This window comes from Hevea brasiliensis, chromosome 2, assembly GCF_030052815.1.
Source record: "Hevea brasiliensis isolate MT/VB/25A 57/8 chromosome 2, ASM3005281v1, whole genome shotgun sequence".
NCBI classification, from domain to species: domain Eukaryota; kingdom Viridiplantae; phylum Streptophyta; class Magnoliopsida; order Malpighiales; family Euphorbiaceae; genus Hevea; species Hevea brasiliensis.
This window is the reverse complement of record NC_079494.1, coordinates 8486080-8508380: the sequence shown is the minus strand read 5'-3', so window position 1 is coordinate 8508380 and position 22301 is coordinate 8486080. Positions and strand designations below refer to the sequence as shown.

The 22301-nt window shown below is 33.5% G+C and overlaps 3 protein-coding genes across 13 annotated transcripts; all 3 read left to right on the top strand.

Annotated features, from left to right (window-relative positions):
* The first annotated feature begins 1688 nt into the window (after positions 1–1688).
* Positions 1689–8271, top strand: LOC110669938 (NAC domain-containing protein JA2L). Its single transcript, XM_021831795.2, has 4 exons — positions 1689–2261; positions 6400–6717; positions 7233–7701; positions 7813–8271. The coding sequence occupies exons 1-3, from the start codon at positions 1803–1805 to the stop codon at positions 7344–7346; spliced, it is 891 nt and encodes a 296-aa protein (XP_021687487.1). The 5' UTR covers positions 1689–1802; the 3' UTR covers positions 7347–7701; positions 7813–8271.
* Positions 8272–11103: 2832 nt separating this feature from the next.
* On the top strand, positions 11104–18065 carry LOC110669929 (probable E3 ubiquitin-protein ligase RHG1A). Of its 4 annotated transcripts, none has more exons than XR_009143080.1 (8): positions 11104–11589; positions 11690–11729; positions 12972–14752; positions 15388–15441; positions 16180–16278; positions 16371–16511; positions 16590–16779; positions 17254–18065. XR_009143080.1 is itself a non-coding variant. In XM_021831786.2 (7 exons), exons 3-7 carry the CDS (start codon positions 13058–13060, stop codon positions 16719–16721), a joined length of 2118 nt encoding a protein of 705 aa, XP_021687478.2. In that variant the 5' UTR covers positions 11104–11589; positions 11690–11729; positions 12972–13057; the 3' UTR covers positions 16722–17210. The 4 variants fall into 4 exon arrangements, 2 of the variants coding, with proteins under 2 accessions (XP_021687478.2, XP_021687476.2); XR_002497793.2 differs by lacking the exon at positions 17254–18065 and adding an exon at positions 17039–17210; XM_021831786.2 differs by lacking the exon at positions 17254–18065 and having other exon boundaries at positions 15391–15441; positions 16590–17210.
* Positions 18066–18197: 132 nt separating this feature from the next.
* Positions 18198–22018, top strand: LOC110669942 (transcription factor SPATULA). Of its 8 annotated transcripts, none has more exons than XM_021831805.2 (7): positions 18198–19506; positions 19605–19703; positions 19795–19860; positions 19952–20017; positions 21039–21171; positions 21289–21359; positions 21448–22018. In XM_021831805.2, exons 1-7 carry the CDS (start codon positions 19147–19149, stop codon positions 21661–21663), a joined length of 1011 nt encoding a protein of 336 aa, XP_021687497.2. In that variant the 5' UTR covers positions 18198–19146; the 3' UTR covers positions 21664–22018. The 8 variants fall into 8 exon arrangements, with proteins under 8 accessions (XP_021687497.2, XP_021687502.2, XP_021687496.2 ...); XM_021831810.2 differs by having other exon boundaries at positions 21289–21320; positions 21437–21734; XM_021831808.2 differs by having other exon boundaries at positions 18246–19506; positions 21437–22018.
* The last annotated feature ends 283 nt before the right edge of the window (positions 22019–22301 follow it).

The window sequence follows — 22301 nt, the reverse complement described above, 5'->3', positions numbered from 1 at the left end:
ATACCCATCTAATTCTGAAGAAAAAGTCTAAAGATGTGTGCACAGGAGATGTAGGATAAAAAATACATACTCTATAAAAAAAATTGCATAAAAAAAAAATTGGAATGCTGTTTTTTCAATAAAAAAGGTATAAGGAACAAAATAAAAGAAGGTGGAAGTGACAAAGTGCTACTTTTACTATTCTTATGAATGGTAAAAGTGAATCATCTTTTAAGATATTTGTATAATTAAGAGTTAATTTTTAATTAAATAATATTTTAAGATTTTTTAAATATGAGAATTATCAAGTAATATTCAATTTATTTGAATTATTTCATTTTTAGGTTTTTATGCACAGTATATCTTTTCAGATTAACTGAAATTGTTATTTATATTATAATTATATTAAAATCGATAAAAAAAAATATATAAAATTTTTAAAATTGCATGCAGATTCATTTGACAGCTATTTTATATTTAGCCCATGCATGAAAATGAGTAAAATAATTTTACTTAGAAATATTAAATTATTTAATATATACATTTAATTTTGATGAAAAAAAAAAACTAATGAGATGAATAAAATAGATTTAAGTAAATAAAATAGATTTTTAAAATATTAATATATTTAATAAATTTAAACTTATTTAATAACTATTGCATTTATTGTATAATAATTGGAATTTAGATTAATGATTTTTGTACTTATTATACTTATTATTTTGACAATTCACATGTGATATATAAAAATTTTAGTATATTCATTAGTTTGTTTTTTTGTGAAATTAATATTGATATTACCTATTACAACTATAAATATTAAAAATATATTTTCTACAAAATCAAATGGAAAATTAATTATTTAATGTTTCTTTGATCACATTTATTGAAAGATATTTTTGATAACTCTAATAATAAAGTAATCAAGTAATATTTGAAGAAAATGAAAACTCTTAATTATAAAGTTAAATTATTAAGAATTTATTATTTTATAAAATTATTTTTTTTCTACTTAATTGTTATTATATATTAAAATTTACATGTAATATTATTTTTAATAGATAATTTATTATTATATAAAATATTTTTATTTTTCTTTGAATTGAGCAAAATAATTTTTTTTTACCCAATAAATTTAATTTTCTAATTTTGACCATATTGGGTTGAGTAAAGTAGTGCTTTATTATTCTTAAGAATAATAAAAGTGCATTTTTTTAATATATTATTATAGTTAAAAGTTAATTTCTAATTGATTAATATTTTAAAATTTTTTAGACATAAGAATTGATTAAATAATATTAATTCAATTGAGTTATTATATATTTTTTTTATTTTTAAACACAATACATTTTTTTAGATTGGCTGAAATTATTATACATGATTGCAATTATATTAAAATTGACAAAATAATTATATAAAAATTATTAAAACTAAAAACGTTAAATTGAAAATATGTAAACAGTTAGATTTATTTGTTTAAGTAAAAAAAAGGTGGTAAAATCCTTAATTACCATGTGAGCAGAAATTGGGCTGGAGTAAAGAGTTTAAATTTTAATTGGGGGTGAAAATGAGTTTTCAATCTATCGTCAGAGCCAATCACAAGTCGCCAGCTCTGTATTTTGACTTCCATAAAATTTTCATGGACCATCAACGGTTTTTGCGCGCTTCACAAGATAAGGAAAACGTACTCTCTAGTGACATGCAGTCGCTTGAAACTTCAGGGGCACGCATCTTTCGCCTATATGCAAACCCCCTAAACCCCGATTCATTTTTCTTCTTGCTGCTCTGTTTAGTGGTGTGGGAGATCGCTAAACCCTCAAAAGATGTCGTCTTCTCTTCCGCCTGGTTGTCGATTTTACCCTTCCGACCAGCATCTTCTCTGCTACTACCTCACCAGCAAGAACCACACGAATATAGACGCTGACGATGGCAATCGGAACGTGAGCGGCTACGATTTGATAAAGGAGCTTGACTTGTACAGCCACGAGCCGTTTGATTTACCGGAAAATGCGTGCTATGCATACGGATGCGGGGGTAGGAAAAGGCATTGGTATTGTTATACGAATGTTAGGTTTTTGAGCGAAGGCAGAGGAGGGAGGAGCAGGAGGGCGAAGGGAGGGTATTGGAGGAGGAGCGGTAGGGTTAGGAATGTCGTAGAGCCCGGTGGGAAGGTTGTGGTGGGGACGAGGACTAGGTTCGTTTTTTATTTGGAGAATTCGGTGAAAAATGCAACCAGGACTGATTGGGTCTTGTATGAATATTCCCTAAATGATCATGTGAAGGTATTTTGATGTTGTTCTTGTTCTGCTTTTGAATTTCATTATAATTCTATATTTATTGACTGATGGGTGTATGCTATTTCTATCAGAAGTTTTTGACTTGTGCGATTTTAGTGTTTTATTAGCATGGCCGTGAATTGGAGAAATTTTTATAACTATTTTTGTTTGTTCATTTCTGAAAGGGTTTTGTGGTTTTTTCTGATAATAGGAGTCTGAATTTTGTGCCAGAAATTTTTATGCATTATGGATAGAGTACTCGGTGATTAGGAGAAGAATACAAATTATCTGGTTTTTGTTTAGTTGTTTGCTTTATGCTTGAAATGTTGGTATTTTTATTGCAAAAGTGATCTTATTTTATTTCTCATGCTTTGATCCTATACTTTTGAAATTGCTATGCATTATAGTTTCCTTTTCTGTTACAAGGCTTCATTAACTTTAAAGTGTAGTTTATGCTTTACAGTTTTTAGTAAATTACCCTTATTAGATGTTCTCCACTAGGATTTGTAAACGATCTGAGCCTTAGCTAGTTATATTTTTTTTTTTTAGGCTTGAGCTTGGCTTGTACTCAATTCAAATTTTAATATTATAACTTGAGCTCAGGTCGTTTTGAATATGATAAGCTTGAGCTCAATTTGAGCTTGGCTCGTCTAAAGCTTGTTTATATTATAAACGAGCCAAGCTTTTGTTTGGCTTGTCTATATTATAATGAACAAGCTTGGGCTTGATGTGTAGCTCAGCTCATCTATATTATAAACTAACTGAGTTCGAGCTCGTTAATATTATTATATTAAATTATAATATAATTTAAATTAATATATAATTTAAAATTTAATTTAAATTAAAATATAAATTAAATTAAATTTAATAGTATAAACATAAGAAAATATATAACTAGTGGGCTCTTCTGGGTTCCACAACAGTGCTTTGCCAAGCCTTTTTAAATGCTCTGCAGTGGGTGGCTTCCCTTTTATAGTGAAGCCACCTCCCCTAACATTTGGTTTTTTTCTTTTGTAGTCTATTATTGTTTTATAATATAAAATAAAATTTTATCTAAATAACTTACAATATAATAAAGGCATAATAATATATTATAATATATAATTAAAATTTTATCATGTTTGTTATAATATTTATGAATTTTTAAAGTTTAAATTTGACTACAAATTATATTTCAAAAATAATGAATTAAAATTTTTTTGTTTGGTGGTAAAAGTGCTCTTTATCTAATTTTATGTTGCTTTATAATTTTTCCTTTTCAGAGTCATTTTATGAGTTTTTTTAGAAAAATGTAATTTCATTATTTTAATACATAGATACAAACATAATACAACATAAGTATATATATGGATGTATTACATGTTTAATTTTTAAAAAATACTGTTAACATTTAACACTTTATAGTCTAAACATACTTAACACCTCGTACAATTTAACAACTTATATTCTGTGTTTAACATCTTATAATCAATGTACACTTTTAATATTTAACACCTTATAGTCTATATTTATCTCCTTATATTATATAATTCAAACATCAACCTTAAATGAGAGAGAGAGAGAGAGAGAGAGAGAGAGAGAGAGAGAGAAAGAGTAGTGGTCTATTCAAACATTAACCTTTTAAATATTCAAGGTCTAGAAAGAGAGAGAATGCGTGATAGTAATTTTTAAATATATTAGTGTTAAACTTAAACTTTAAATCTTTTAAAGGTTCAAAGTTTAGAGAGACTGTGTGTGTGTGTGTTTTAAAGATTTAATGTTCAAATCTCATTACTTTAAAAGCTACCTAGTTTTGAATTATTTAGTAATTTAATATAGAAAAAATGACTATACTTAATTTTTATGTAAAATCTAATTTAATTATCTAATCATTTTTATACCTAATATATAAGTTCATATATTTGTTTATATATAATTATTAGTTTACTATTTATAATAAATGACTTAACCCCTTTTAGTTATATGTTATACTATAATCAATTAATAAACATTGAACATAAATATATGTCATGTGCAGTGGCGGATTCACTATGAAAAAAGAGGGGTAAATTGACTCCTGATTAATTTAAGCATTGAACCCTCAATGTATTTTTATTAATAGGCAATTAATTGACTGTACTCACAAGATAAGGATCTTTTCTTCCTAAATTTAAAACTCAATTGCTTTTATATGGGTAGTAAGTGTATTATTTTTTAGTGCACCAAATATATTATATAAGTTGCTTATATATTGACACCGGAAAAAATTTTTTCTTAGATCCGCCACTGGTCATGTGTTACTTTATGGTTAAATATTTTTATTCATATAATAATAATAATAATAATAATAATAATAATAATAATAATAATAATAATAATAATATATTCTTATAATATAATCTAAATATATATTGAAAAAAGAAAAAAAATTATCACCGAGCATTTTAACTTTATTTCTCACATAAAAAATATAACTTAATTTTCACATAAAATTAAATTTAAATTGTAAATAACTATATTTTAGATAACTTAATTATATAATAATATCAAAAAATATTTTTTAATATATTATTTTATGAAATTATTGTATTTACAATATTAGAAAATACAATAATTAGTATAAATGAACTTGTAAACGAGCAAGCTCATAAGCCTATTTAACAAGCTCACTCATGAGTCTATTTAAGAGCTATCTCATAAGCTTGTTTAACGAGCCTGTTCACGAGTCAGCTCGTGTGCTTGCAAATGAGCCGGCCCGGCTTGTGTGCTTTAACGAGCCGAATACTAGTGAGCTCAAGCTTGGTTCGTTTATAAAACGAACTATATTGAATTGAGATTTTATTAAGCTGAGACTCGAATAGCTTATGAGTAGCTTGGCTCATTTACAGCTGTACTCCCCAATAGCCCAGGTTCATTTAGACATGTGTAATTGGTTTGGTATGGATGGTGTTAACATGGAATAGTATATTGGTTTAGGACTCTTGCTTGCAATTTTGTTTTCTTTTGGTTAATTCTGCAATACATTGACAGGTTCTATTTCACAATTTTTTGTTTCCACATTTGGCTTCCTACCGTCCAAACTCCTAGTTTTAATTAACATAACTTACCAAACAAAATACGAGGACCTTATAAGCCTTGACATAATTATATAAATGTGTGTTGCTAGGGTTACCTTGATTGACACGTACACACCCCGACATGTTGAAGTGAAGTGCCATATACCCAACCATCTAATTATTATTTCTTTTTTTGTTTTAAATTCTAATCAAAGATGTCCGATTGTATATTTAATGAACTATCATGTCTTTTTTCAAACAGTTTTATTATTATCTTTATTCTTATGAAGTTGCTTCTGTTTAGATAGGGTTTCAAAAAGTTTAGGTATGATGGGAATTAGAGCTGTTCGGTTTCGGTTCAGTTCGGGATTTGGCTAGGAACCAGAACTGAACTAGAATTTCGGTACAGTTTCGGTTCGGTTCTTCATTATTTCGATTCCGGTTCGGTACGGTTCTATTTCGGTTCAGTTCGGTACTGTTCCGGTTCGGTTCTCGGTTCTTAAAACAATTTTATATAATCATTTCTTTAAAAAGTCATTCTTGAATTAGCATTTAAATTTTAAATTTGATTATTAATACATAATATATCATATAATATATAATTTAGCTATACCTAAATTATATAATATTTAACTATAAAGTGTACATATAATTTAGGTTAAATATATTATATAATATAATAGTATAAGTATATCATATAATATACATTTTAATTATTTATTAATCATATAATATTTAACTATAAGGTATAAATCTAATTAAGAATTAATACATATATATATATTGAAAGTATATAAAACATCTAAAAAAATATAAAAAAACATATGTATAAATTCGGTTCTCGGTACGGTTCCAGTACGGTACGGTTCCGGTTCTGTTCTTAGTGAAAAACTAGAACCAAAACAAAGTATCAAAATAAATTTGGTTCGATACGGTTCTTATCGGTTCGGTACAGTTCTTCGGTCCATTTTGATTCCCTCAAGAATTGTGCACAGCGCTAGTCGGAATGGTTGATTTGATTTACTTGCTTTGTGTTTCTGTTGTGAAACCTCACTTTCTTATATATATATATATATATATATATATATATATATATATATATATTGTAGGCTTCTTATGTCCTTTGCCGAGTATTTTTCAAGTCTCGTGGTGGAAATAGCATTTCAGAGAATATGTTAAGTTCCTGTGCTGAAGAAAGTGTTTCTGCTGTACGTCATGTTGGGATTCAACATGATGGATTTCTTACACCTGACATAGTTGAAGCTAAAGTGCATCAGAGCAGTACTGTTGATAGGAAGAATGATTTGTCAAGATATGCTATGAGACTAAGTACTGAGTTGGGTGATCAAGTCACTACTACACCTATTTCTGATGGCAGTTTTCAGTTTCCTTCAGCCAGCCAATCCAATGTTGAATCTAATAAGCCAGTAAGATGCTTCAAAATTCTCTTCTGTCACTCATCCTATACTATGTTAACCATTTCTGTGTTTCACATATTGCATTTGGTGCCAATAATGGCAATTACAGCCTATTTTATGTTAAACCAATACATTTCTTGCTAATAACAAAATGTTCTTTGTTCATGTCCTGCATGTGTCACGTATACAATTATGGAGAACACATACTTAGAGACACTAATTTTAGATTGTTTATTTTTATTAGATGGTGTACTTACATTGTATTAATTGCACTGGTGTAAGTTTTATGAGCTCTGATCTTGCAAGAAATGATCAGTTTTGTCACAATCCTTATCTTTTCCTGGTGCATATGTTGCAACTGTAAAACACCTCCTTTTTCTCCATATTTCTTTTGATCTCTTAACGTAGACCTAACTTTACTGTTTTTTCCATTGTGTTATTGTAATTTACTCTTTCATTATAAATCTTTGTCTTTTCCCTCTTTCTAATAACTGATGCTTCTTTGTGTGATACCTGGCATGCAGGTTAGTACGCCTGGACTTTCTGGTGGTGACATATTTGTAGATGCTGAAACTGATCAACACTTAGTATCCATTCTAAAGGGAGATTTCATAGAGCTGCATGATCTAGTGGATTGATCATCCAACAATGTTTAAAGGATCGTTTTTGAAAGACATGTGGATATTAACCTAATGGGTTAGGTTATCGCTCAAAGTTATTGATTCATGGAATTAGAAGTTATAGGAGTTTAAATCCCAGCTAGAAGGAGTTTACAAGACATAGAAGGCATTCAAATGCGCAGCTGAAAAATAGAAGGGTTTAGAATTCAGTTGAAAGAAGAGGTTTATGTTATGAGAAATCTTATATAAAACATTAAGTAAAGAAATGGAAGATATTAATGTTTTGTGGAGCGTTCAAAATTTAAATGATGAACTCATACTGTTAGTTATGATGTTCAGGGAGATATCATAGCAACTTGCTTCATTTGTCGAGGTAAATAATGATAAATCTTTATTGTAATTTCTACTTTTCACTGTGTTTATGAGATGATCAGCAATATATGTTTTAATTTGATGTGTATATTTCTTTTGTCCCCGTCAACAGGCATTTTTCCTCCAGTGGAATCTGAACAAGATTGATGTGTCAGATGATGGTAAATCCAAGTAAAAAAGAAAAAAAAAGAAATATCTCTGAGAATTGCTGCTTCTCCTGACTTTATCAACTCTCTTTTGTAGTGATACCATTGATGATGGAGTGTTTCATGTCTTTTTATATGTGGAAAAACTGTACTTTTCCCTTGTTTCTCAAGTTCCTTTCTTTAACAAGGCCCCTTGTTCTCTGTCTCACCTATTTTCAGTTTCTCAAGTTGCAGGGTAGATTTATCTTTATGATGTAATGGATGGGACTTTGTTCCTCCTCGCCTTTCTGGCAATTTCAATTAGCTTAGAAAGCCTATCACTGTTTAGCTTGACATGTAATCTTCTGAGCTTCCTCATAGCAAGACCTGGATAACAATGTCACCGAGTGTGCATGCTAAATGAGCTTTTGCAATTTTGTTTATAATGTTCACTTGCTTGATCATTGCAGTCTTGTAGAATTGCTTATAATGCCAAATGTGATGATGGTAAATCCTTGAACCTAAGTCAGTTACTTTGTTCTGTTATTTTCAGTTATAGATTTTATAGTAGTACATTGACCTGTAGTTTCAGAATCTCAATTTAACTTTATGTTTGTTTTGCTTATATGTATGATTTTCTCATGAGACTAGATCTTCATGGGAGTTCATCTGTTTTGCTTGTTCTCTTTTTCTTAAAGTGGAGATTAAGATGTTCCTCCTCTTTCGTGGTCTAGAATTGAAGACATCTATTTCAGAGTCCTCTTTTTTTTCCTGATTGCAATTTTGTTGCAAAGAAAAAGAAGTTGGAATATCAGCACATGTTGTTTCATTGTTTGTGGTGCATGGGTTTTTGGTTAGATATTTTTATCTTGAATAAATTTGCATAGGGACTGCAGATGGAGAAGAGTAGAAGCCTATTTTAGATTAGGCCACCTGTGCATGTGTCTTGTTTCCCATGTAATTGTACCACTGCAAAATTTCCCATCTTTAATGATACATGCGTTTGAGTGCATTTACCCCGTGTGTTTCTGAATATGGCTGCTTGTAATTTCTGGTTATTAATGAATTGCTTTTAGATGAACTATATTTGCCTGCTCCAAGTACCAACTTTTTATGGCGTTTGGCATTATTTGATAAAATCCAATAAGCTACATGGTGATTTGGTCATTGCATTCATTGCGATTTGAAGGCCACATGCTTATTCATGGACCATGTATTTCATTGCTTTGAATTTTTTTCCTTTCATATGTTTGCATGTTTCCAATTTTTTTTTTTTTTAATTTTTTTAGAACTTTTCAAGAGAAAGGGATTTTTAGGATTTGAAATCCCAACTATCAAGTATCAACTATTAGTGCAAAAGCAAATAAAACTGAGCTAACCTATGGTGGATGAGGAGGATCAATCATGTATTGTTTTGGGCTACTATTTATTATTGTTATTATTATTTTCATTTTCTCTAGGACAGCTATTACGATGATTATATGATAATGGCTTGCTATCTTTATATATCTAAATTCTCTGTACAATGACTTTGGGAGCAATCTGCGGCGTGATCCAGCTTCATCATATAGGCTTGAGATAGTTATTATTCTCTGAAAGGTAAACCTTTTTCCTGTTGGTAGTCTACAAATTGAGTGATTGTTGCTGGTGGCGTTAGCAACAAGGCAATTTGATTTTCCCCGAAATTCTTAACAACCATTTTATTTATCAACTTCAACTCTCATCCCCTACCAAAACAGTTCCTTCCTCTCTTGTTTTTAGATGGAATTTTGGATGATTTAACATATGGTTAACCATTATTTGTGGTCTAACCTCCACCTCGTCATAAGCTGGTGCAGTGGTTCATCTTAATGTGCTTGCTGATCCAGTAAGAACCATAAAAATGCACCTTTCTTGAAAGCTATTATGATTTATTAAAGACGCTGCGTGGAGCAATTGCGTAAGAGCCAACAATGAGGCCTTCCATTTGGGGACTATATTTTAATCCCATTCGGCCTATCTACTGTATTTGCCCTAATTAATGCAAGCACCTTCTGTTTTTTTTTGGGTCAGAAATGCAAGCATCTTCTTTGCGCCAATACTCAAATTACAAGGCGAATTTTAATTAAGACTCCAATTTCGACCGTGTCAAAGCGTGGGAGTTTAACATGTGGTTGAACCCGCACACAACTCAGCATTGGCATAATATGATAGACGTTTCATTTATATAATGGGGGATGGCTCTGTCGCTTTCTTCATATGGTTAGGTTGGCAAATATTTTTCTTCCTTGCCAAAAGCGTGGGTCGTTTCTAAATATTCACTTAAGTGGAAGAATAATCAATCTTATCTTGTTTGATTAGTATTCAAAACACTTTGAAATGTGCAATTACTCAATGGGTTAAGTTTATATTATAAGCATCCCATATGGAGGGATTAGATAGAGTCTACCCTCTTGGCCTAAAGTAAAGCAAAGCAAAAAAAAGTAAGGAAAGGGCACAAAATAGGGACCAAGTAAATACATAAGAATAAGAGGCCCACGCCACGATGGAGATATGAACTGTAGGAGAAGAAGGAGATTACAAGGCAGTTGAGGCAGAACCTACTAGGATACCTGCAAGGGACTTTGGGTCGTCTTGCGTTGTATTCACACCTCTTTTAAGCTAAGTAATAAATGTCACCTTGTCATTGCAAAGCTACCTGTATGTGCTGTGCCTCTCTTTAATAAATTAAACACATAAAAATTTCCATTCCACCTAAATTTATGCCGACAGCCCCCTCATAAATTTTTACCGTTTCCATTTCCTACTCCTTTGGTTCACTTAGTAATTCAAATTCTGATTCCTCCTTTTTTAACCCTAGAAAAAGGAACCAAAAAAAAAAAAAAAAATCCAAGAATGACCATTAATGGATAGTCAAAAGAAAATACGATTTTTAGGAGCAGAAGAAAATCTAAAGTCATCTAACTGTGGGTCCAGAGTAATTATTTATGTGGCACGTGTGCAAAATATGTATAAAATTTCTTTTTTTTTTTTTCACCCAAACACTGCCCTTTCACACTTCCAAAATACTATACAGAGAGAGAGAGAGAGAGAGAGAGGCATGTGATGTGAGGGTAAAAAAAGAGGTGCTTGGCGTGAAGAAGATGGGAACAAAGAACGGGTGGGGCTGCCTACGGCGCGCATTGGAAGAAGGGTCTTTTCTTTAGCTCTTTAATTTTTCTATTATTATATTCTTTAATTTGTTGTCATTATGGAAGATAAAATGGAATTTAGAGGGGGAGGGGGATAGGGATAGGGATTTGTGTGTTGTAATGCAAGTTGTAAATGTAATTAGAGAGAGAGAAGCACGAGACGGAGACCTAAGAGAAGCATTTGGTAAACGGCCCAATAGGGAACACCTTTTTAGCTAAGTTGTTGCCCTGTATGTTGTTGATGATGGATGCTGTTGCTGCTTCCCTTTGTCTTCTTTTATTTTTTCTTTTTAATTTTTTCACCAATTCTTTGTTTGGAAACTGCTCTCTCTTTCCCCCCTCGCTTCCGCCTCTCTCTCTCTCTCTGTCTCTCTCTTTGGGTTATTTCGTAAATTAACGATTACTGTCCTCTTTTAATCTCTCTTTTTCTCTCCTCTTCTACATTGTATTCCTCATCTCATATCCTTCCCCTTCAAGGCCTCGTTCTCTCGTTCTCTCTCTCCCTCTCTCTCCTCTTCTTTGCATTCTTCTCCTACTAGGGTTTTCGTTTCTTTTCATGCTCCTCTTTTTTCTCTTTCTTTTCTCAAGAAGGAGGTATGGAATAGCATCCCTGGGAAACTAGAGATTTTCTGCTTCAATTTATTTATTTTTTTTTAATTTTTTTTCTAATTTTTTTTCCTGTCTTTGGGTGCAGATTGTTAGATCGATCAGGCTTTTCTGCTCTTATTTCTTAGGTAAGGTATTTAGATTTTTTTTTTTCCCGATCGGTTGATGATAAGATGGGGTATGGACGGTGTAATTAAAAAAAAACTTTTTTTTTTCGTTTTTATTAAGGTTTGTGTTAATTTCTTTGGTTATTTGGTTTAATAAGTAAACTAAAATTTGCATTTTTTTGAAAGGAGGATTTTGTTTTTGTTTCAATTTTTAACATTTTTCTTAACAAAAAAAAAAAAAAAAGAAACACTTTTTGTGGTTTAACTATGATACTAGTTTTTGCGTTTCAGATGCTGTTTGATTTATGAAAGTCTTCTTTTTTTTTTTTTTATGAAAGTCTTTTTTTTAAGATCGAAGCCGATCTTGAATTAGATGTCGATCATGGGTTTTCCTAGTTTGACCCGTTATGGTTTTAGGAAACATGAAAAATTTTACCTCTTAATCTGAATTTCATGTTTTACCTCTGTGTTTCCTAGTTCACTGATGGATTTGTAGTCTGCTGAACCTGGTCTCCTCTCTATTTCTCTCTCTCTTTTTGATGGTGTTTGGTGGGAGGGGTGCTGGTGTTTTCCTGTTGGGGATATCAATTTTTAATTGTTTAAATAAACTTGATTATAATGCATAGTAATGCTCTCCTGTTGGGTGCTTTGTGCTATTTTAATTGTCTTCAGTTGTTATTTTATATTGTGCAATACTGATGTTTGAGATTGTTTCTTTGTTATTATTGTTAGCATATTGTATGCGTTTCTGAATATAGCTGCTGGGAATGTTGCTGAATGGCGATGCAGCAATAGGCTACTTTGCGTATAGAGATTACAGAATGCCATTTTCAATAGCTAGGGCAACCTCATGGACTTTGGTGCCAAAGTTGAATGCAGTACTTGAGATGAGACTGAGCTTTTCTATGTTCACAACTAAAGCAAATACAGATTGATATATCTTGAACACCTGCACAACACACCCCTTTTCCACCTTTTCTTCTTTCTTAAAAAGAGGTAACAAAGGAAGGAGATGTAAAATGACCGAAGTAGCTGATAGAATTTATAATGTGGTTTGGTTTGGTTGGGGTATATCGCAGGTTCCATTCCCGCTTGGGGTGGGTTGGGGGTGGGGGTGGGGTAGGGAAGGAATAAATTATAGTGTCCTCACCTTCTTGTTCTTGCTAAGAATCCTATGCATAATTATTTGTCTCTTATGATGTGAATTTTAATGCATATTATATCGTGTGGAGCTCTACAATAAATTTTTGATTTGTTGTGCAGATTTGGTGTAAGTGAGTATTGCTGCTTGCATTGGAATTTCTACGGTGCCTGTGTATAATTCATAAGGTACATTATTAGCAGCAGTAATGCAAGGGCAGAGGAGTATTATTGGCTCATTGCCAGAAATACTGGACTTTGACCATGGATCTACATCAAGTAATACCATCATTGATCAGCAAATTTGCTGGAATAACATGCAAAATCCTGCAGAAAACCGATTAGCAGACTTTATGCTATCGCCAAGTCACATAAACAATGCATATGTCAATTCTGTTGATCAAGAACGACAAAATTCAGGTGGATGGAGTTTGGGTGAACCCAGTTCAAGTGGTGCACAAAACGATGCAAGTTGTGAAGACCAGAAATCAGAACATGGATGGTCATCTTCAGGAAGTACTCGTGCTGGAGCTGGTCGAAGGTTAGAAGAAAGGCGATATGAACCAGGCAGTATTCTATCGCTGGACAGTGTTAATGTGAACCCTCAATTTGGGCAGAGTTCCAATTCCGATGCAATTCCTCAGAATCTCAGTCTGAATGCAGGTTTTGTGGGTCAAGGCAGTGATAATGGACAAGTCATGGAAAGCTCTAACATGTACAAGTCTGGCAGAGATGAAAATCAGCGGATTCCTCCTGCTAGTCATTCTGATGCATTCGTGCGTCCTTCTGGAAGTAGTGGATACATGTTGGAAGAGAGTGATGGCAGACCAGGTTGTTCTTCATTGGATGGTCGCCGTCAGTCATGTAAAAGAAAGGCAGTCGAGGGACATATTGGACAGTCCTCTATGAGTGGAAGTTCAAGTTTCTTTCATTGCTCAGAGGGTAGTGCATGGCCTGGTGTTCCTACCCACTATGATGCAGGCAGCAGCTTGAGTATATCTGCTCCATCAGAACAGGTGAACCCCAGACTTGGATTAGGTCTGAGGGGACTAGCTTCTGATGGTATTCCTGATGCAGCAGTAGCCGGACATTCTGAAACCTCCCAAAGAAATTTTCGATTGAGAATAAATCCTTCAACTCAAGAATCTGTTCCCCCTGCTTTATTTTCTACAGGGAGTGCAGTTAGGCGCTCCAATTTACCATCTTCCCACCGCCCATCTAGACTTCTTCCGACCGATCATTCATTGGACTTTAGATCACCACTAGCAGTAGAAGCGGCAACTTCTCAGAGTCAGCCTTTTGTTATCCCTGTTCCACCTTTGCCCCAAAATGTGCAGTCATTTAGGTGGAATGAAAGCTCTAGCACCAGAACTGGTAGCTCATCAAGTTCTATTGCTTTGAGTGATAGGGAGGAAACCGGCTCGAGAAACATATCGAGAAACATTTGGGAACATCCTATGTTTGTACCTGCAACTGAGTTGAGAACCTCGGTTAGAAATCCAACAAATAGAAGTGTCACTGGTGGAAATGTTGCTTCTACATCGCGGTCTGGCTCAAGCTCGGGTGTCCATCCTTTATCACCTCCAAGTTGGGTGTCTCATCCAAATCCTTCTTCAAGAAATTCACGTAGATTAGCTGAATATGTTCGCCGTTCTCTATTTTCTTCTGCTGGTGCGGATTCTGGAGGCCAGAGCAATGCACATTCTCCGCTGCATTCTGGTCCTTCTGGCTCCTCAGAAGAAGCAATGATTTCTTCTGGAGTCAGTAACCCAGTGCATCATCGATCATATCCAAGATCAGCATTGTGGATGGAGAGACAGGGTGATGGTGTACTTGGAATTCCTTATCCTTTCCGAACTTTGGCTGCTGCCGGTGAAGGAAGAAGCAGGCTTCTTGTGTCTGAGGTCTGTTCTAGAACTCTTTAATGTTGAGCTATGAATTTTTCACTTTGAATCATGGATGTTATATTTGAGCAAATTACCAAAACAATAATTTATCCCAATATATAATTTTTGCTTGAAGTGCAAAATTAGCTAATTGTAGTGATAGCTTTAATTCAAGTCTCTAGTACTATATTGAGAGACTTCATCAACTATACTAGCTGGCACTATAATTTTGTATGCATGTTAAAATATTCAATGGGTTCATAATTGGCATATTATTAGGTTTAGTATGATTATTTAGCACAATTATTTGTTAATATGAGCATCAAATGGCGTTGAATTATCTGTATGTTATATGGTCAAAGAAAATCACTGATATAATGGAAAGATGACCAATGGAATTAAGGAACAGAAACAAATAAGAATGGCAAGCATATTTGTGAGTAAAATCTCATTCTAGCTTTTGCATATTTTAATGCCTCCCACGCCCCTGGCCCCCTCCCTTTTTCTTTCTCCTGACTCTGTGTGTGCGTCTGTCTATTAAATTAGTAGTGTGCCTCTTATAGTTTCCAAGTTTGCAGTGTTGACAGACTTGGCAAACAAGCGTTCTTCTGGAGCTCACAATTTTTTTTTTTTTTTAATTTTAATTTCTGTAGCAGATTCGCAATGTCTTGGATCTCATGCGAAGGGGTGAGAGCTTGCGATTTGAGGTTAGTTTTTCCCCCCCTAAATATATTTATGCAATTATTATGTGCATATCAAGTGGATACATGTTAAATGGTGAGATGGGTGGTCATCCATTTCTCAGTCCATTATTGTTAATGGTGGCTGCTTTCTGGTGAACTTAATCAAGAAGCAAAACAAAAACACTTTTTTTTTTTTGAGATCAAAAGGATGATTCAAGGGGGCTTATTAAATTATTTAGTTGCAACCTTACGATGGTAATGATGTTTACTTAATTTGTTTAATCAGAGGTGAATGGTGCAAAATAAATCATGGGTATTATCAATCAGTTCCAGTTACTGCTTTATCAAAATTTGTTTTGCATTACATAGTTGCATGTAAAATAACTAAACATGCTACATGGTCATGGCTGCAACAGTTGTAATTTAACAATAGATTCTAGTTTTGTCTAAAATACTGAAAGACTTGCTAAATGTGTAATCTAACATAAAAAAGAAATTTTGGGAATATACTACACCATGTTTATTTATAATTGCCCTTGGTTATGCAATATGCATATGCTTGATTCATGAATTGTGCACTGTTAGCATGTATAACCATGTCTCCTTTGCTCTGTGCCATTTATATCTAGTGCGTCATAAGAAAACGAGTGTTGTGGTTCCCACATTTGATGTGTTGTATATGATTATTGAACCTTAATATTGTGAGGAGATAAGTGAACCTTAATACCTGATGTTTGACTTGTGCTTCTAATTGTGCTTCAGGATGTCATGATTCTTGACCAATCAGTGTTTTTTGGAGTGGCTGATATTCATGATAGGCATAGGGATATGCGGCTTGATGTTGATAACATGTCGTATGAGGTAAAGTAGGAGGTATTTGGGCAACTAATCTTCTCTGTTTGTTGTGTATTGGTCTCATAACGCAATGCTTTCTGTTGTTGTTGGAATTACAGGAGTTGTTGGCTTTGGAAGAGCGCATTGGAAATGTTAGTACTGGATTGAGTGAAGAAACTATCTTAAACCGGCTAAAGCAGCGGAAATATTCTGTTGCAGTAAGGACTGAGGTGGATGCGGAACCTTGTTGCGTTTGTCAGGTAATGATTCTATCTTATGTGTTAATTCCCTTTTGAGTACCTAATCATTTACTTATTTAATTGTATACTTGCTTGCAGGAGGAATATAATAATGGAGAAGATGTTGGAACACTGGACTGTGGGCATGATTTTCACACCGATTGTATTAAACAATGGCTGATGCTTAAGAATTGGTGCCCCATTTGTAAAACAACGGGGCTTGCTACATGAAAAGTTATTTTGATGATCAGGCGATTAAGATTATGCACATAATATGAAGAAAGAGAAGGTTAGCGCTTTTCGCTTATTTTAGTGAATTGGATTCATTATCTTAGTGAGTAGTGCCTTGCATCGCCTCTGAAGTTATGTCCAGTCGGACTAATCTATGGGATGACTAATCCAGAGGAAGGCATTTGTTTTTGAATAGAAGATACAAATTCCATGGTGATGATTCAGCTAAGGAATATGGGAGTGCAGAAATTGGTTTTGAACAATTAGTTTGTGTATTGGATATTCATTGCCTTATTGTTTTTATTTTATTTATTTAGGTATCAATGTCTTTAAATTTGGAGTTGCGACGTTTTGGGGAAGCCTAATGGCAGGTCAAGCTAGTTACTCATTTTATTTTATTTTATTTTATTTTTGAGCTCTGATGTAACGTAGCCAAACATAATTGTTCAAACAATAATTTATCTGAATTTTAGCCATGGGTTAAATTCATATCCGAGGACCATTGCTCTTATTTACATTTTTCACACTGCAGCCTATTTATGAAATAGCCCAGAGAAAATGGCTTTAGACCAGGGGAGAGGAGAGAAGGTGACCAACTATTGGAATAAGTTGGGTTTGATTTGGAATGGCTTTATATGGATTGGGCTGGATGTGGATTGGCGACTGCCTTTTTTTCTTTAGAGTTTTAGAACAAGTAAGGTTCCATTTTGAAGATTGACGAGTGTCAAGTGTTCCATTTTGAATCCAGCTGCTGGTGATTTGGGCAGTTTCCAGATGGAGAATGGAGTAAAAACGTGTTTGGTTGAGGGGATGATAATTGTGTGAAGTGACATCGGGAATTGCACCTTTTGTTGGACAAGCTATCCAATGCGCTGTTCTTTCAGGCTAATGTGACGTTTTCCTTGCATAAGACTCCGAGATGATGTCTGTCTCTTTGACCATTTCCTTCCATTTTACTCTCACGTCCCTCAAAATTTTTTTTCCCCAATGCCTTCCTATTAGGCTGCTTTTTTTTTTTTTTTTCCCTCAACCTAGTATATGTTTTATGTTAATAATTTAATACTAACATGAAATTATGCATAATAAAACCGTTTTTAGTATTGTTTTATAATTTTAGTTAAAATTATCCACAAAGGATGGATTTTAGTAGTTAAATCTTTTTGGAATTAATAGCCGAGGATTTAACATCTAATACATCTCATATTTAATTGAGTTTGAATTTCATTGATTACTATTAAAGTTCCTTGTGAGTAGCAAAGTGGGTGATATATAAGTCTTATTGTGAATATTCAATGGTCTATTATAGGCTTTCTTTGACTATGTGATGAGGATATCTTTTCTATCCATAGCAATTGTTTCTAAACTTGATTCGAATCATTCTACATCTAATAATCAATTATATCAAATTTTTTTCTACTTCAATATTGTGTTGGGCGGGCGGGAATGAGAGTGTCTTCCTACCCTAAACCTTTATAATTCATCTCAATAATAATATATTATTATTTTTATTATAAATTTTTTTAATGCATTAGATATTAATTTTTTTTTTAAAATAATGTACATTATTAAGATTATATTTAAACTTATATTATTAATTTATAATTTATTTTTTACTAAATAAATTTATATTATATAATGATAAGTTAAAATAAAAAAAATTTATAACGGGAAATCCACTCATCTTGCTTCCTCACGAGGAAGTCTCCACCACAATCTTGATTTCCTGTGGAATGGACCACCATTAGGAGTGACACTATATCTGAATTTTATATATTTTAATTAATAATCTATTTAAAATATCAATAATTTATATTTATATAAAAATTTATAAATTTTACTATAAAAATATATATTTTATATTTAATTAATTATTTTTATAAAAAGGCTTAAATAGTGAGTATCCATATAAAATTCAAATCTAATATGAGTGTTACTTTTAAAATTTAAATCTGTTCCAAATCGACTATATGCTATTGGAACTAATTCTAATAATAAAGTTTAGTCAAATCAAATGCCAAAAATACTCAAAAATAAAAAGTTTTAGTTAAAATTAATAAATAAATTATATAAAGTCATCGCCAAAGAATAAGTGGGCGGAGAAGGCGGCAGAAATAGAGAATAAGATAAATAAACGGGGCTTCTGAAGACATTTATGAAAACTATAGGGAGTCTAAAGTAAAAGCAAAATGAAGAAAAACTTTTAATTAAGGCGGGAGATTAATCAAATTTGATTACAGGCATTCCGCTTGTAGAAAAAAGAAAAGCTTCATTAGCCAATAAACCCTTTCCCCAAGAGACCTAAAGCCAAGAAGCACAGAAAAAGAGAACCCGTACGAGCAGTGACGGTTTTGCACAGAAACCACACGCAAACAATAATCTACCGTTGCTTTCGCTGTATCTGTTTACTTGCTCAGATTTATTCTCCATGGCCGATCTGTGTGGAACTGATCCTTCTCCGGCTCCGGAGCCTGAAGAAATTTCCTCCTTCCTTCACCACCTCCTTCACAATTCTTCCTCTTCTTCTTCTTCTAAATTCATGCATCTTGCTCTTTCTTCTTCTCCTCCTCCTCACCCGCTGCCGCCGCCGGCGGCTGTGGAGACTTCACCCCCGGCTGTATTGTTGTTCGGCCGCTCCCAAGATTGCCGAGTCGATGGCGTCAATTTCTCTGATCCTGGCGATTATTTCGTCAAAGAGAGTGCGGAAAATGCTGTCTCTTCGGTCATTTCAAAGAGGAGGGGAGTCTCTGTGGAGAATGATATAGGTGACGTAAGCTGCAATAGCGAGGTAATTGCAATTAGAAGTGATGCTTATCAATTATGGTGCGCATACTAATAGTTTGAAATTTCGGTCATGCTCGTTTCTTCTTATTTTTCTCCTTTTAGAAGGGCGCAGATGTTTCAGAGGTGCCATCGGAAACAGTGCAGCCTAGAAGCTCCTCGAAGAGGAGCAGAGCTGCAGAGGTTCATAACTTATCTGAAAAGGTTAGTTTTTGAGACTCCATTTCTGTGTTTGCGTGTTTAAATTGAAACTTGATTCGTGAGTTTAATTGGAAATGGCTGAATTTGTTAATAGAGGAGAAGGAGCAGGATTAATGAGAAAATGAAGGCGTTGCAAAATCTTATTCCAAATTCTAATAAGGTAATTCTTCAACGACTTTCCTAGCCTGTGAGTCTGTAATTCTGTATTTCAAAGGAGTTATTAGATGTTTTTTCTTATCATTTTATGATAGACTGATAAAGCTTCAATGCTGGATGAGGCGATTGAATACTTGAAGCAGCTTCAGCTTCAAGTACAGGTCAGTGCTCTCCTTCACTCAATACTTTTTGAAAAGTGTAATTGAGACTGGAATTAAGAGCAGTTTCCTGTCTTTTATGATTCTCTGCGCACCATTTGTGACTTTGCTCCTGTGGATCAAGTTATCCAAAAGAATTGATGGCCTTTATCTTTTATTTCAATGTACATAATTCTGAGAATTGGAGACTTTTTTCGGGTACTATGGTAACAGTTGTGGTAGCCAATGCTGATTGAAATCTTTATGGCATTTCCTTGATGCATGATCAGAATTTCTTGATTACCTTGCATGCCCATACTTTGGCAGGACAACGATTGTGTAATGGTGTACTGGGCCTAATAATTATATCTCATGCATAATTTGGATATCTAGTTCTTCTTATAAATTCTAGATTGGCTTTGAAGAGTAAGAAGTGGAATTGATTCTGTTCTATTCAGTGGGTTTTCTATATATGATTTGAGAAAAAATTGAGCTTTTCTTTGTGAAGCAGAAAGCCTACTGTGTATGTTGATTGACTTAGTTTAAACTTTAAAATAGAAGAAGGGTAAGCCTAAATCTATAACCTTCCAGACCTGTCATCTCCCTAAATCTAAGCGGGCAGGGGCTGGTTTGTAATCTTCATCTACATAGGTAATTGGGGACCTATTAGTTATATAAAACTATAACCTTTATTAATTTTAGTCTGCTGCTTTATCAACTCTTCCGTAAATTAGCTGCTTAACATGTAATGATAACTCAAGGAAACCACAGCTATGAAACTGCTTTTAGTCAAAATCTCAATTTATGTAGGAAACCCATCGCAGAGCTTTAATTAGTTGTTTGAGCTCTATGTGATTCCGAAGACAAATTGTAACACTTTTTTATTTATTTAATTGAGGCTGGTTCAGAGTTACGAGATAATTTGGGTTCTTCACACACACACCTGGGTTGGGAGGACTCAATCCCCAACCCATGCCTAAATTAAAATAGTAAAGGAAATCATAGAATTGTATTTAAGTCTTTTGCCATTGCGATTGATTTGCAGATGTTAACAATGAGAAATGGATTGAGTTTGCATCCCATGTGCTTACCAGGAGTTCGACAGCCTATGCAACTGCCCATGACAGGATTGAACTTTGATGAAGTAAATGGACTGCTAAATACGAATGCAGCAACAGGTATATTTTCTGAGAATGATGAAAACTCAGCGCAAACAGCTCTTAGTCTTCCCAATAGGTGCACTGTGTCAAATCGGCCAAATTTTCTGACTTCAGCAACAAACATTGCCTCTGCAGAAATCTCTTATGGTTTTGAGCCACTTATTCAGGTTCATTATGAACCCTTCAATCTCTACACATCTTCAAAGGTAAATTACAGTATCCTGTTTTAATGAATCCACCGAGCTTGTTGGGATTAACAATCAAATTTTCTTGTAACATGAAGGAAATCTGCAGGGAAGGCACAGCACAAGCACCATTAGATACAAATCAAACAGTGAAGAGCACTTCATCCAGTGTGTCCTAGTTAAGATCTTACTCTTAGATGCAGGATCAACAAAACTTTGCGACCAAGCCCTTCTTTGCCCCCCTTTTTCCTCGATTGCATATAAGGTGCAAATGGTCCATGAAAATGCTGACATTTTACACGTCATCAGGTTATTTATGTTGTAACAGGTTCATACAACTGTCGGAACCAAACTTTTCGACATCTCTTAACTTCAATAGAAGTCTTCTGTCCAAAATCTCGTAAGGTGTTTAAATCATTTAGAAAGCAAAGATGGTCCTGTAGGGTAGACGGGTATGATTAATAGAAGTCTGTACTCAAAAGGAGAAAATGAAGTGGAAGGATGTGTTGCAATGCGTGCTATTTTGATGTGCATATGACTCATTTGTGCCTTGCTTGTTGATCTTTGCTTGTGGATCACTGTGAAATGAATACTACCATTACAAATGTTTTGCCAAACAGGTGTTCTAGATTGGCATGCATCCAATGGAAGTCATTATATGCAAGTTTATTTCTGCCTTCTCTATTGGATTCGCTACATAATAGGGCAGTTTTCCTTCATTGTATAAATCTTCTTATTTGAATTTGAAATCTCTTGATGAAATTTCAAGCTTTTAACATAATAGTGTTAAAGCGTTCTATAATTTCATCATCGCCGTATACAAACTGTATTGTCATATATAAATGCTGGATAACAAAGCTTTTGAATGTCCATTCCTTCTCTATTTAGCTGTTTGATAAATCCAATATTACCGTAGGCTGGATTATGGTTTTTTTTTTATAAGCAATGGTGCCCTTAGTATAG

Excerpts from the sequence above, each read along its gene's own strand:
- LOC110669929 (XM_021831784.2), top strand. The coding sequence starts at position 13,058 with ATGCAAGGGCAGAGGAGTATTATTGGCTCATTGCCAGAAATACTGGAC. Across the intron at positions 15,442-16,179 it reads GTGAGAGCTTGCGATTTGAG|GATGTCATGATTCTTGACCA; the intron begins GTTAGTTTTTCC and ends ATTGTGCTTCAG. Across the intron at positions 16,512-16,589 it reads AACCTTGTTGCGTTTGTCAG|GAGGAATATAATAATGGAGA; the intron begins GTAATGATTCTA and ends ACTTGCTTGCAG.
- LOC110669942 (XM_021831802.2), top strand. The coding sequence starts at position 19,147 with ATGGCCGATCTGTGTGGAACTGATCCTTCTCCGGCTCCGGAGCCTGAA. Across the intron at positions 20,018-21,038 it reads AGCTTCAGCTTCAAGTACAG|ATGTTAACAATGAGAAATGG; the intron begins GTCAGTGCTCTC and ends ATTGATTTGCAG. Across the intron at positions 21,360-21,447 it reads ATCTCTACACATCTTCAAAG|GGAAGGCACAGCACAAGCAC; the intron begins GTAAATTACAGT and ends GGAAATCTGCAG.
- LOC110669938 (XM_021831795.2), top strand. The coding sequence starts at position 1,803 with ATGTCGTCTTCTCTTCCGCCTGGTTGTCGATTTTACCCTTCCGACCAG. Across the intron at positions 2,262-6,399 it reads CCCTAAATGATCATGTGAAG|GCTTCTTATGTCCTTTGCCG; the intron begins GTATTTTGATGT and ends TATATATTGTAG. Across the intron at positions 6,718-7,232 it reads ATGTTGAATCTAATAAGCCA|GTTAGTACGCCTGGACTTTC; the intron begins GTAAGATGCTTC and ends CCTGGCATGCAG.